The sequence below is a fragment of the Grammomys surdaster genome, unplaced genomic scaffold (genome assembly GCF_004785775.1).
Source record: "Grammomys surdaster isolate TR1022 unplaced genomic scaffold, NIH_TR_1.0 126063, whole genome shotgun sequence".
NCBI lineage: Eukaryota > Metazoa > Chordata > Mammalia > Rodentia > Muridae > Grammomys > Grammomys surdaster.
The window spans coordinates 5,553,210-5,563,043 of record NW_021620873.1 but is presented as its reverse complement, the minus strand read 5'-3'; the positions used below and the strand labels follow the sequence as shown (position 1 = coordinate 5,563,043).

At 56.4% G+C, this 9,834-nt stretch overlaps 2 protein-coding genes across 7 annotated transcripts in view; one reads left to right on the top strand and one right to left on the bottom strand.

Moving 5' to 3' along the window:
* Positions 1-1,726: 1,726 nt before the first annotated feature.
* On the top strand, positions 1,727-4,914 carry Lyl1 (LYL1 basic helix-loop-helix family member). 2 transcript variants are annotated; one of them, XM_028755465.1, is made up of 5 exons: positions 1,727-1,945; positions 2,023-2,213; positions 2,853-3,208; positions 3,300-3,391; positions 4,081-4,914. In XM_028755465.1, exons 3-5 carry the CDS (start codon positions 2,877-2,879, stop codon positions 4,491-4,493), a joined length of 837 nt encoding a protein of 278 aa, XP_028611298.1. In that variant the 5' UTR covers positions 1,727-1,945; positions 2,023-2,213; positions 2,853-2,876; the 3' UTR covers positions 4,494-4,914. The 2 variants fall into 2 exon arrangements, with proteins under 2 accessions (XP_028611298.1, XP_028611299.1); XM_028755466.1 differs by lacking the exons at positions 1,727-1,945; positions 2,023-2,213 and having other exon boundaries at positions 2,241-3,208.
* Positions 4,910-9,834, bottom strand: part of Nfix (nuclear factor I X) — a 70,057-nt gene continuing 65,132 nt past the window's right edge. For 3 of the 5 annotated variants that reach the window (XM_028755460.1, XM_028755462.1, XM_028755464.1), the window contains one exon: positions 7,150-8,826. In XM_028755460.1, coding sequence (XP_028611293.1) covers positions 8,812-8,826 — 15 coding nt within the window. In that variant the 3' untranslated portion in view covers positions 7,150-8,811. Of the gene's footprint in view, positions 8,827-9,834 lie in introns of all 5 variants that reach the window. The other 2 variants (XM_028755461.1, XM_028755463.1) reach the window with 2 other exon arrangements.

The window sequence follows — 9,834 nt, the reverse complement described above, 5'->3', positions numbered from 1 at the left end:
TGGTTGTCATTTTGAGTTGGGAGGCTGTCTGCCTGGGAGACTGCCTGAGGGGTGGTTGTTCCTGCCTTACTGCAACTTTACATCTGACATGGAAACTGATCTGGCTGGCGGCTCAGGAGAGCAGTTCATCAGGTGGCCACAGGGCGGCAGCTGCAAACAGGCGACCTCTCCTCTTCCAACTATCTAGGCATTTCCCCTACCTCCCCAGCGCCTGAGAGTCCCCCTGCAGTCTCTATCCTATTGCCTGGTTTCTTGGACTCAGCTGTCTGCAGTTGGTGTGGTGGCGGAAGCCAAACCGGAACCAGGCATTCTGTGCATCCGCTCCAGACCAGGTGCTTCCTGCCCTGCCTGCTCCTCAATAGGAGAATGCTCTCTGAGAACACAGGCGGGCGGCTGCCGAGACCCAATGAAGAGATGCTCTGTCCCCTCCCCCTAGAGTAGAGGATTAATAATGTTAAGGGGAGAGTCCTGGGGCAGCACATACATCCTTCACCACTAGCCAGAAAGTGAGCCCTACTGTAGCAAGTTCTGCTAGAAGAGTCACTAGGGTGGGTGACTGAGTCTTTGGCTTAGGCACTTTGCTGAGTCTGCATGGCCACTAAGCCCATCTCTGGGTGCACCCACAATTAACCAGATACAGGGGACAGACCTCCTGTAGTGCCTGGGGTTCAGCTCATCTTGGAAGTCACCCCCCCCCCTTTTTTTGGAGGCAGAGTCTACACAGCCTACTTCCTGACTACTGGAATTCACTATGTAGACCAGGCTAGCCTTGAACTCCACCTGTCTCAACTGCTGGGATCAAAGGTGTGTGCTAGCATGCCTGGCCCTTCTGGGAGCTTTCAGCTGGGGTTCCAGGATTTTTGTAACTTAAAAGGATTTTCTTTTTATTTGTATGACTTTTCCCTGCATGTATGCATATATGTGCACCATGTGTGTGTCTGATGCCCTCAAAAGGTGTCGGATCCCTTAGAACTGGGGCTAGCTGTGGTTGTGAGCCACGTGGATACTGGTAACAAAACCTGAGGCCTTTGCAAGAGCAACAAGTGCTCTTATCCACTGAGCCACCTCTCCAGTCCCTAAGTTTCCAGAATTCAGAAGATTACTCCAGGGCTGGAGAGATGGCTCAGCGGTTAAGAGCACTGACTGCTCTTCCAGAGGTCCTGAGTTCAATTCCTAGCAACCACATGGTGGCTAACAACCATCTCTAATAGGATCTGATGCCCTCTTCTGGTGTATCTAAAGACAGCTACAGTGTATTCATATAAATAAATTAAACCTTTAAAAAAAAAAAAAAGATTACTCCAGAATACCTGCCAGCAACGGACAACACCCAGTTGTGGTGTGGCCTAATGGCATCTTGGAGAGCTTTGGTGCAGCTTCTGGGAAACTCAAGAAGGCTTTGACACGCATTTCACCCTCCTGGGCTTGGAAATACATTAGAAGTGCCACAGGTTCAGGACACCTACACCACTGTGTCAGGACACACAGCAAGGCCACATTACCAGAACTGTCTCCTTCCGGAGCCCTATTCCTGGGTGTATGTGGGGGGTGGGGGTGGGGGGAGGGTGTGCAGTCCACAGGGGAATCTGTAAAAAAGAGGAACTAGGCTGAGGCCCATGGGTCATGGGGCCTCAGAGGACCGGAAAGGGGCCCCTTCCACCCCATCAGCATAGGAGGTGGGGTTCAAAGCCAGACACAGAAGCAGCCTTGCCTCCTTTCTCCTTTGCATGCGTTTGACGCTGGGCTCCTGAGGGTTGGGGTCTTCCAGTGCCTGGGGGAGCGACAAGCCGCGAAGGGTAACTGGCTGGGGTGGACCAGGAGGTGCGCGCTCCGTGATCCCTGCCCGCTGGTTTCCTCTCGGTCAGCACCGCTTCTTATCAGCTGCGGCCAGGCAGCCAGACCCTTATCTGCACAGGCCCAGCATCCTCTGGCCTCTGCGCCAGGGGTAAGAGGGAGGAAGCCAGGCTGTCGGGGGCGGGGAAAGGGCGGGTCGGTCCAAGAGCAGCTCACTTTCTCTTGGAGGTACCCACCAGGACGCCTCTGAGGCTACTCAGGCTCTCCGGAGCCCGGGAGGTGGCGCAGCCCAGCTCTGAGGCCCAACGGGACCACCTGGGGCACACTGGCCGAACTGGGCAGTGGAAACTGCCTCCTGACCAGGACTGACACACCTGACCACGCAGCCAGGTCCTCCAAGCTGCGGGAACTGCTACAGGGTAAGAAAGACGCTTTGAACGTTAGGGAGTGTCTGTGCCTGTATTCGGTGTTTTGTTAGTTCATTTATTCATTCATTAGCTGAGTGTCACTAAGTAAGGGGACAGAGGAGCTTCTCCAGTTGGGGAAAAACGGCAGCAATGTAGGGTGTTACACACTGGCAGGGTACCCCAGACTCTAGAGCCCAGCAAACATGCTAGGTACTGATGGGGCTGGGGGCCAGTGAGAGGAGCTTTTAGCCAGGGTAGAGGTTCCTGGAACAGCCACGGAGAGGTGGCATGGGGTGACTCTTGGAGACTCAGGGGGTCTTAGAGTTAGTCAGGGGATCCCTATCTTACTCCCAGCTGCAGGTAGGAGAGATTCTGAAAGACAGGAACTGGTTCAGAGACTGGGAAAGACATCCATTACAAACAACTCATAGGGTCAATGCTTCCTAGCATCTGGTAGCCACCCCCTCTTGTGGAGGAGGCCCTCCTTTCATGGCCTAGCAGTTTCTAGGTCCACTTTTCTACCTTTAATTACTAAACCCCATAATCCCCTTCTCACCTCAAGGTGCTCTTATATTGAAAAGCTCATGTTAAACAGGTGGGCAAAAGACAGTCTTTGGCCTTCCTTCCCAGTAACTCCACTCCCTTCCACAGGTTAGCACTCCATCCTTGGGGTCCATGTGCCCACCCCAGGCCCAAGCAGAGGTGGGTTCCGCCATGACGGAGAAAACTGAGGTGGTGTGTACCTCCAGCCCAGCACCTGCTCCTCCCTCTAAGCCTGCCTCACCTAGGCCCCTCCCTGCAGAGGAGGTAGATCACCGAAACACGTGTACCCCCTGGTTGCCTCCCGGCGTGCCCGTGATAAACCTGGGTCACACCAGGCCCACAGGGGCAGCCATGCCCACCACAGAGCTCAGTGCCTTTCGGCCCTCCTTGCTGCAGCTTGCTGCCTTGGGAACGGCTCCGCCCACCCTGGCTGTACATTACCACCCTCACCCCTTCCTGAACAGGTCAGTGGGCAGCTGGGACTTTGGGCAGTGCTTACGTTTGGGGGTCAGGGTCCTTGCGTACAAAGTGTTCATGACCCACAACCCCTTACAGTGTCTACATTGGGCCAGCAGGACCCTTCAGCATCTTCCCTAACAGCCGGCTAAAGCGCAGACCAAGCCATAGCGAGCTGGACTTGGCTGACGGTGAGCATGTGTACTTGTGGAGTGCCTTCAGATCATGTCTGATTAACCTGTACTCTGCCCCAGGGAGAGGTGTTTTGTGAGGTGCACATCCCCCGACCCTCAACACAGGACAATCCAGAAAAGTGATAGCTAATGCAAGACCACAGAACTGAGCCTAGTTTCGGGGCTTACCCTTGTAATCCAGACTGAGGCAGGAGAACCAGTTCAGAGGCCAACTTGGGCTATATGAGTCCCCAACAAGCCAAGCATTATAGCCACATGGCCACAGTAGGATATGGCAGCCACAAGATGACACTCCTCAACCCCTGAAAACACAGTCATGAGAGACAGCCTTGGATTAGGATCACACAGAGCTATGAGACCACAGTCAACCTCAGAACCCCAGCCACACATAGGACAGCCACAACCACATGGCATGATCCCACACAACCACAGCCATCAGATACCCACCAGTCACCCACATGCCCGCAGCAGGCAAGAACAGGACCTTTGAGAACCTAGGAATACAATTGCTCGGAATGAGGCCCCAGGATGGACTTCTTAAAGGATCACAGCGTTGCCATCAAGGGGTAATCAGGCTCAGCAGTCCTGATGTCTACACAGTCTGGGTTCAAACCCCACATGGGTGTTGGTTGTGTTCAGTGGGCGCCCTCTGTCCTCTACGCTGATGCTATCCCTTGGATCCTCAGGACACCAACCCCAGAAGGTGGCTCGGCGAGTGTTCACCAACAGCCGCGAGCGCTGGCGGCAGCAGCACGTTAACGGCGCCTTCGCGGAGCTCAGGAAGCTGCTGCCCACCCACCCGCCCGACCGGAAGCTGAGCAAGAACGAGGTGCTGCGCCTGGCTATGAAGTACATCGGCTTCCTGGTGCGGCTGCTGCGAGACCAAGCGGCTGTGCTGGCCTCCGGCCCCAGCACGCCCGGGTCCCGCAAGTCACCTGCGCAGCGGGGCGTGGAGAGCAGCGCACGCTGCGGGGCCGGACACAGAGTAGAGGCTGCCCGCTCGCAGCCCGTGCTTCCTGGGGACTGCGATGGCGACCCCAGTGGGTCAGTGCGACCCATCAAGATGGAGCAGACGGCCCTGAGTCCTGAGGTGCGGTGACCCAAGGCAGTGGCACCTCACCTGCTGCTCAGTGAACTCCCTGTAAAAGGGTCTCAGGTCGCCCAGATGAGGAAACGCCCTGTATCTCTAGACAGGTGACCGGCAACGCCGGGGGGTGGGGGGGCCTCCATACTTTGTCCCATAGGCTACTTGAAAGTGGCTTTGCCAGTGTCCTCTTGCCAGGGCCAAGGCCAGAGAATCAACAGGGCCAAGTAGCCATGGGATCCCAGAAGTCCTGAGGGAGGTAGGGAAGGGTCTGGAAGCCTTCGCACTTCTCATCGGCGCCCCCTGCTGGAGGCGGGGAGACCCTAGACAAGTGTGGGAGGACCGCTATAGCCCATGAAGTCCAACTGGTTGCGCTTGGTTGCGCTTGATCCATCATCCTGTTAACCGCGACAACGAAGACTCAGGCACTCTTGCATTTGTTTTTCTTTATTTCTTTATTTCACATACACATTAGCCATTCAATGGAGAAGCCGAAGAGAGTCAGGCAAAGATGGTATAACAGAAGCGCAGTGACGGGGGTGGGGCGGGGCGGGGTGGGCGGAGAGGGGACAGACGGGCTGGCTGCCTACTTGCATTCCGCTAGGACACTGAAAACCCAGAAAACAAAACAGACAGTAAACTACCCTTGTTTCTTATGTATCTCAGTGCAGAGACGGGGGAGGGGGATTGGAGGGCAGAGAAGGGAGACCAGGCTGAAGGAGGAGCAGAGGGAAGGGACGCTAAGGGGGAAGCACATCAAACCCATTAGTACTATATATAGAGATACTCGTATATACTGCGTTTCTTAGCCTAAGAAGAAACTTGTTTGACGGGACGGGCGGCCTTTGCGGTCCGCGATGCTGGTGCTGGTGGGGCGCACGGATCTCCCAAGAGTGGCCAAAGCAGGGGCTGGCCCCAGCTGGCTTGCGCAGGGGGGGACGCCCCGAGGGTGGATGGGGTGGGAGGGAGCAGAGGTGGGGCTGGGGTGCCCCTAGGGCTCTCGATTGGGGGACAAAGTTCTCATAACTTTATTGCTCCTTTATTTTTCTCTCGTGGGGGGGTCCGTACAGCACGGTCGGAGTGGGGAAACGGTGGGTCGTCTGAGCCACCCGGCCCCTCTGGGACCCAGAGCGCGGCGTCCGCTCCGCCAGCACGGGGGTGAGAACAAGGCACTAGGTCGGCCGGCCAGCGCGGGGGCGGGTGTGTAAGGCAGTCGACAGGGCTGGTTGCGGGGTAGGGTGGGGCTGTGTGCCGGGCTGTGTGCGTGCGTGCGGGCGCGGGCCTGGGCAAATCGACCTGTCAGCGTGGCTGGACCTGTCCTGGAGCATCGAACCTCCGGGAGGGAGGAGGAAGAGTGGTGTTACTCTGGAAGGGGTCGGGGAGGAAACTACCAACTTGCTGAGCGCGCTCCTGATTAATGCTGGTGAGGGTCAAGTTGGCGTCTGGCTCAAAGAAGGGCGCTCGGAGTGGGGAGGGAGGGAAAAGGGACGTTTGTTCGTTGGCATTGACCTCTGCGGGGGAGGGGGCCGGGGACCCCCGACGCACCCCAGTGCCCATAGGGGGAGGGGCGAGGAAGGGGGAGGGGGCGCCTGGGGAGACCCGCGGCCAGAGCAGCCCAGCCGCGGGGCGCACGCCGCTGTCCCGTTCCGTTAAACTCAACAAAGAAGGGATATGCGTGTTCCTAACAAGTGCAGAGTATTTAATTGATTCATAAACGTATGTATAATAGTTTGTGGGTTTTTTTAAAAACGTACTTTATAATGTAATAAGCACCAGGGTTTTATGTTTAATTATCTTAAAAATAATTTTCTCTCGTCCTTTCCTTTTGATCTTGTGTTGGTTTTTTTTTTTTAATGTCGAGGTGTTTTAAAAATAGAAACTATGAACGTTTTCTTCAGCCCTCCCACCGAAACCGAACGACGAAACAAATTAAAACCCCAGATTATCCTCGTCAATGCAGGAAAACGGCAAAAAAAAAAAAAAAAAAAAAACCAACCAACCAAACCAACAAAACAAAAACCCAGAAAACTATGAGAAAGGAAAAAAAAAAAAGGAAAAAGGAAAACACTCAGCTTTCATCCCCGCTAAGGGCAGGGCAGGCCCAGTTCTTTTAGCGTCCCCAGAGCCGCGAGGACATTACAACAAAAATAGAATTTTTTTCTTAATCTCTTAACATACAAAGATAGGAAAACTCTCTGATGCATTGCACTTGGTTCAATGAAAAAAAAAAGGTTAATTTCCCCTATAATTTTGTTGTGGGTTGTTTCCTCTCCTAAACACGTCCCCACATCTGTCGCCCTCATCGTCCCTGCCTGCCCCTCACACCACTACTTGGGAAAGGAGCGCCACCCCCTCCCCAGTCCTCCTGAGGGTACCTCGACGAGCACTTGGGCCCCGGCCCAGCTGGCCTGCAGCTTCTGACCTCGCCCGGGGCGTGTGCCCCGCAATCCCACAGTGCCCACAGCCCGACTGTCCTCGACCGACCGAAGAGGCGCACGCGGCCGGGCAGGGACCCTCTTTCGCTAGCTCTTAGCTCTGACCCTGTTTAGCCAACCGAACTGAAAAATCATTGCACTTTGACCGCGCGTCACGCCCGGCCCGCCCGGCCCCCCATCCTGGGGCTCCCTCCCCTTGCACAGGGAGGCCCCCCCGCGGGATCTCCACCCCGGCCTGGCCATCGATGCCGCAGGGGAGGGCTTCGCTCAACTTCCACACAGAGCGCCCCGGACAGCCGCCTCGCAGCCCCGAGCTCCCTGCTAGCGGCCATTCGCCTGCTCAGGGCCGCAGCCTCACCAACTAGATTCTCAATAAATAAAGCCCACAACCCACCCCCACGTGGTGCAATGTTGGACCGACTTTCGGAGGATCCTGACCTGTGCTTTGTGTTTTCATACCGGAGAGAGGCGCAAGGCCTTGAGAACGGGCCTGGGAGGGGAGATGCAGGGAAGGAGGACTAAGGCACAGAAAGACAAGCCAGAGGGGCCCAGTCACCCTGCAGGGGGGCTGGCGTGCTCGCGTTCCCTCCCTCCCAGGGGGCTTCTCAAGACCCTCTGGACAAGCCTCCACCATCCCTTACAGGAGGAGGGGGCTGGGAGGAGAGCTGCTTCCTGTGGTGTGTTACGAAATTGTTCCCAAGTTGCTCAAACAGAGGAGGAGTTCCCAACTGCAACAGTGAAAGACCCAAACAATGACTGCCCCACCCCTAAATAAAGAGGAAAGACATTACAGCTAAAATCTAGGGAGAAGTGGCCACTGGGTGTGGTGGGAAGGGAAGGGACCAGAAAAGCTCCAGAACACTCTTAAAAGGATGACACCCCCCACCCTCCACAGGAACTCAAAGTCTCGAGAGCAGGACGCCTACCTAGCGCAGGTGGAGGCTGCCTTGTCCTCGCTCAGCTCCGGGGGCCCTTTCTGCTCCACTCTCAGCCGGCCCCTGGAGGGCTGTGTGCGGCAAGGCAGGGACAGGGCAGAGGGGCGGAGCGAGGGCACCTGCATGCAGGGCTGGGGTGCGGGGCGACCTGGGGCCCACTCCCTTCACTAGGGGCGTGGCAGAGGGCAGCAGCCCTTGCGGCCTGCGGGCGTGGAAGTGGGTGCCTGCGCCGGGCTGGGCGTCCAGTCCAGAGCATTCTAACTTTCCTGTGTGCTGTACAGAGGGGTTTCAGCCCGAGAACTGCCCGGGCGGTTGAAAATGGGGTGGCAGAACACCCGCTATTCTGGACTCAGGCTGAATTCAGCTAGCTCTAAGGAACATCCCTTGCCCACCCCGGGAACGCCCTCGCCTGGTCCAGAGCAGATGGGGCCAGAGGCCTGAGCAAAGGCTCCCAGGAAGGGCGAGAGGGGAGAAGGAGGAGAGATGTAGTCCGGAGGGGAGCTCGAATGTCTACTATCGTTACGAGCTGTTCCTCTGGGCTCCTAGGGAAGCTTAGGTCCAGCGGAGGGTGGGGTCCCCAGGAACTGCCGGGGTGGCCGGCCAGCGAGCTGGCTGCTCCTTCCTGGGAAGGCCGGGCTGGGTAGGAGGAAGGCAGTCTTGTTGCATCTTTTCTTTCTGTTTGCCCTCTGCTTAGCAGAGTTCGCTTAGCATGCTTCTCTCTGCTTGGCTGCTGGTGTACAGCTCCGCTGAGACCCCTTCCGAGGGCTCCCAGAACTGGGCGGCTTTGGAACGCAGGGGTACCCGGGCTGGAGGAGGGAAGGGCTGAGTGGCTGACGACGTCTAAGTTTTGCTTTTCGGTGGGGCTGGGCTGGGGGATATTTCCATGTCTCAAAATTTCTTCTCCCCCCTTTTGAGGAACCTCTTTTTTTTTTTTTAATTTTGTTGTTTCTTTGTTGATCTTAATCAGAGGAACCAGGACTGTAATGGGACCAGGAAAAAAAAAGCGACCGTGAGAACAGCTGGGATAGGTCCCAACTCCCATCTCACTCCCCCCCAGCCCCCACCCTATGATCCCCAACCTCTACAGTGAGCTCAGGAGGAGGGGCTAGGGTGCTGAGCAGCAGACCCCAATGGAGGAAGCCAAATAATTCTCTCCACCCTCTGAGGGAATCCCCCCCAGACCCCAGTGCGAGAGTCCAGCTGGCCTTCCCGTGGGCACGGTGCCCAGCGGGTGGGACCCCCATGGCTGGCAATGGCACAGACCTGGGATCTGGCCATGTTTGCAATTGTTTAGGTTTTTGTGTAGGACCTGGAAGGTGGGGAGGATGCCAGGCTGGGGCTTTTGTACCCACAGGGGTTGGGGGAGTAGGGTGGGGGTGGCCCAGCTTGAGTTCTTGCTGAGTTTTCTTTCTGTCCCTTTGGATTAAAAGCAGAAATCCACGTCTGTACATCCCAGCCAACGTCCTGTCCCTCAGGCTGAAAGGCTGGGGGCAGGGAACCACATGGCTTCGGTTCCTACTAGGGCCAGGCCTGGGGGAGGGGGCCAGAGCCCACCCACCCTGACGGTCGTGGGCCTTTAGGGCACCAGACTGGGGAAGGAGCCTGAAGCACCCTGCGGTGGCTATTGCTTCCCTAGGGAAGCCAGCAGGGGGCGCTGCCTTCCCGCATATAGGGCCCTGCTGGCAGTGAACACACAGTATGCACAGGGTGGACCCCTGGGGCTGGCTGCTTGGCAACGCCCTCCATCAAAGGCTCGACTCTGGTTTCCTGCCCAAGAGGGAGTGGAGGACTCTATTCCAGACCTGTTTTTGCTTGGGTTTACCTGGCAGTACCATCACAACAAAATGAGGGTCCCTGATATTGCAACTGGGGGTATCATCTTGGAGCTCTGTCATAGACTTGGGTCTACAGGACCAGACAGACAGACAGACAGACACACACTATACTATACTATACTATACTATACTATACTATACTATACTATAC

Bases quoted from the DNA above. Each gene is read 5' to 3' on its own strand.
- Lyl1 (XM_028755465.1), top strand. From the start codon at position 2,877: ATGTGCCCACCCCAGGCCCAAGCAGAGGTGGGTTCCGCCATGACGGAG. The intron at 3,209-3,299 runs GTCAGTGGGCAG...AACCCCTTACAG, and splicing joins CCTCACCCCTTCCTGAACAG to TGTCTACATTGGGCCAGCAG. The intron at 3,392-4,080 runs GTGAGCATGTGT...TTGGATCCTCAG, and splicing joins CGAGCTGGACTTGGCTGACG to GACACCAACCCCAGAAGGTG.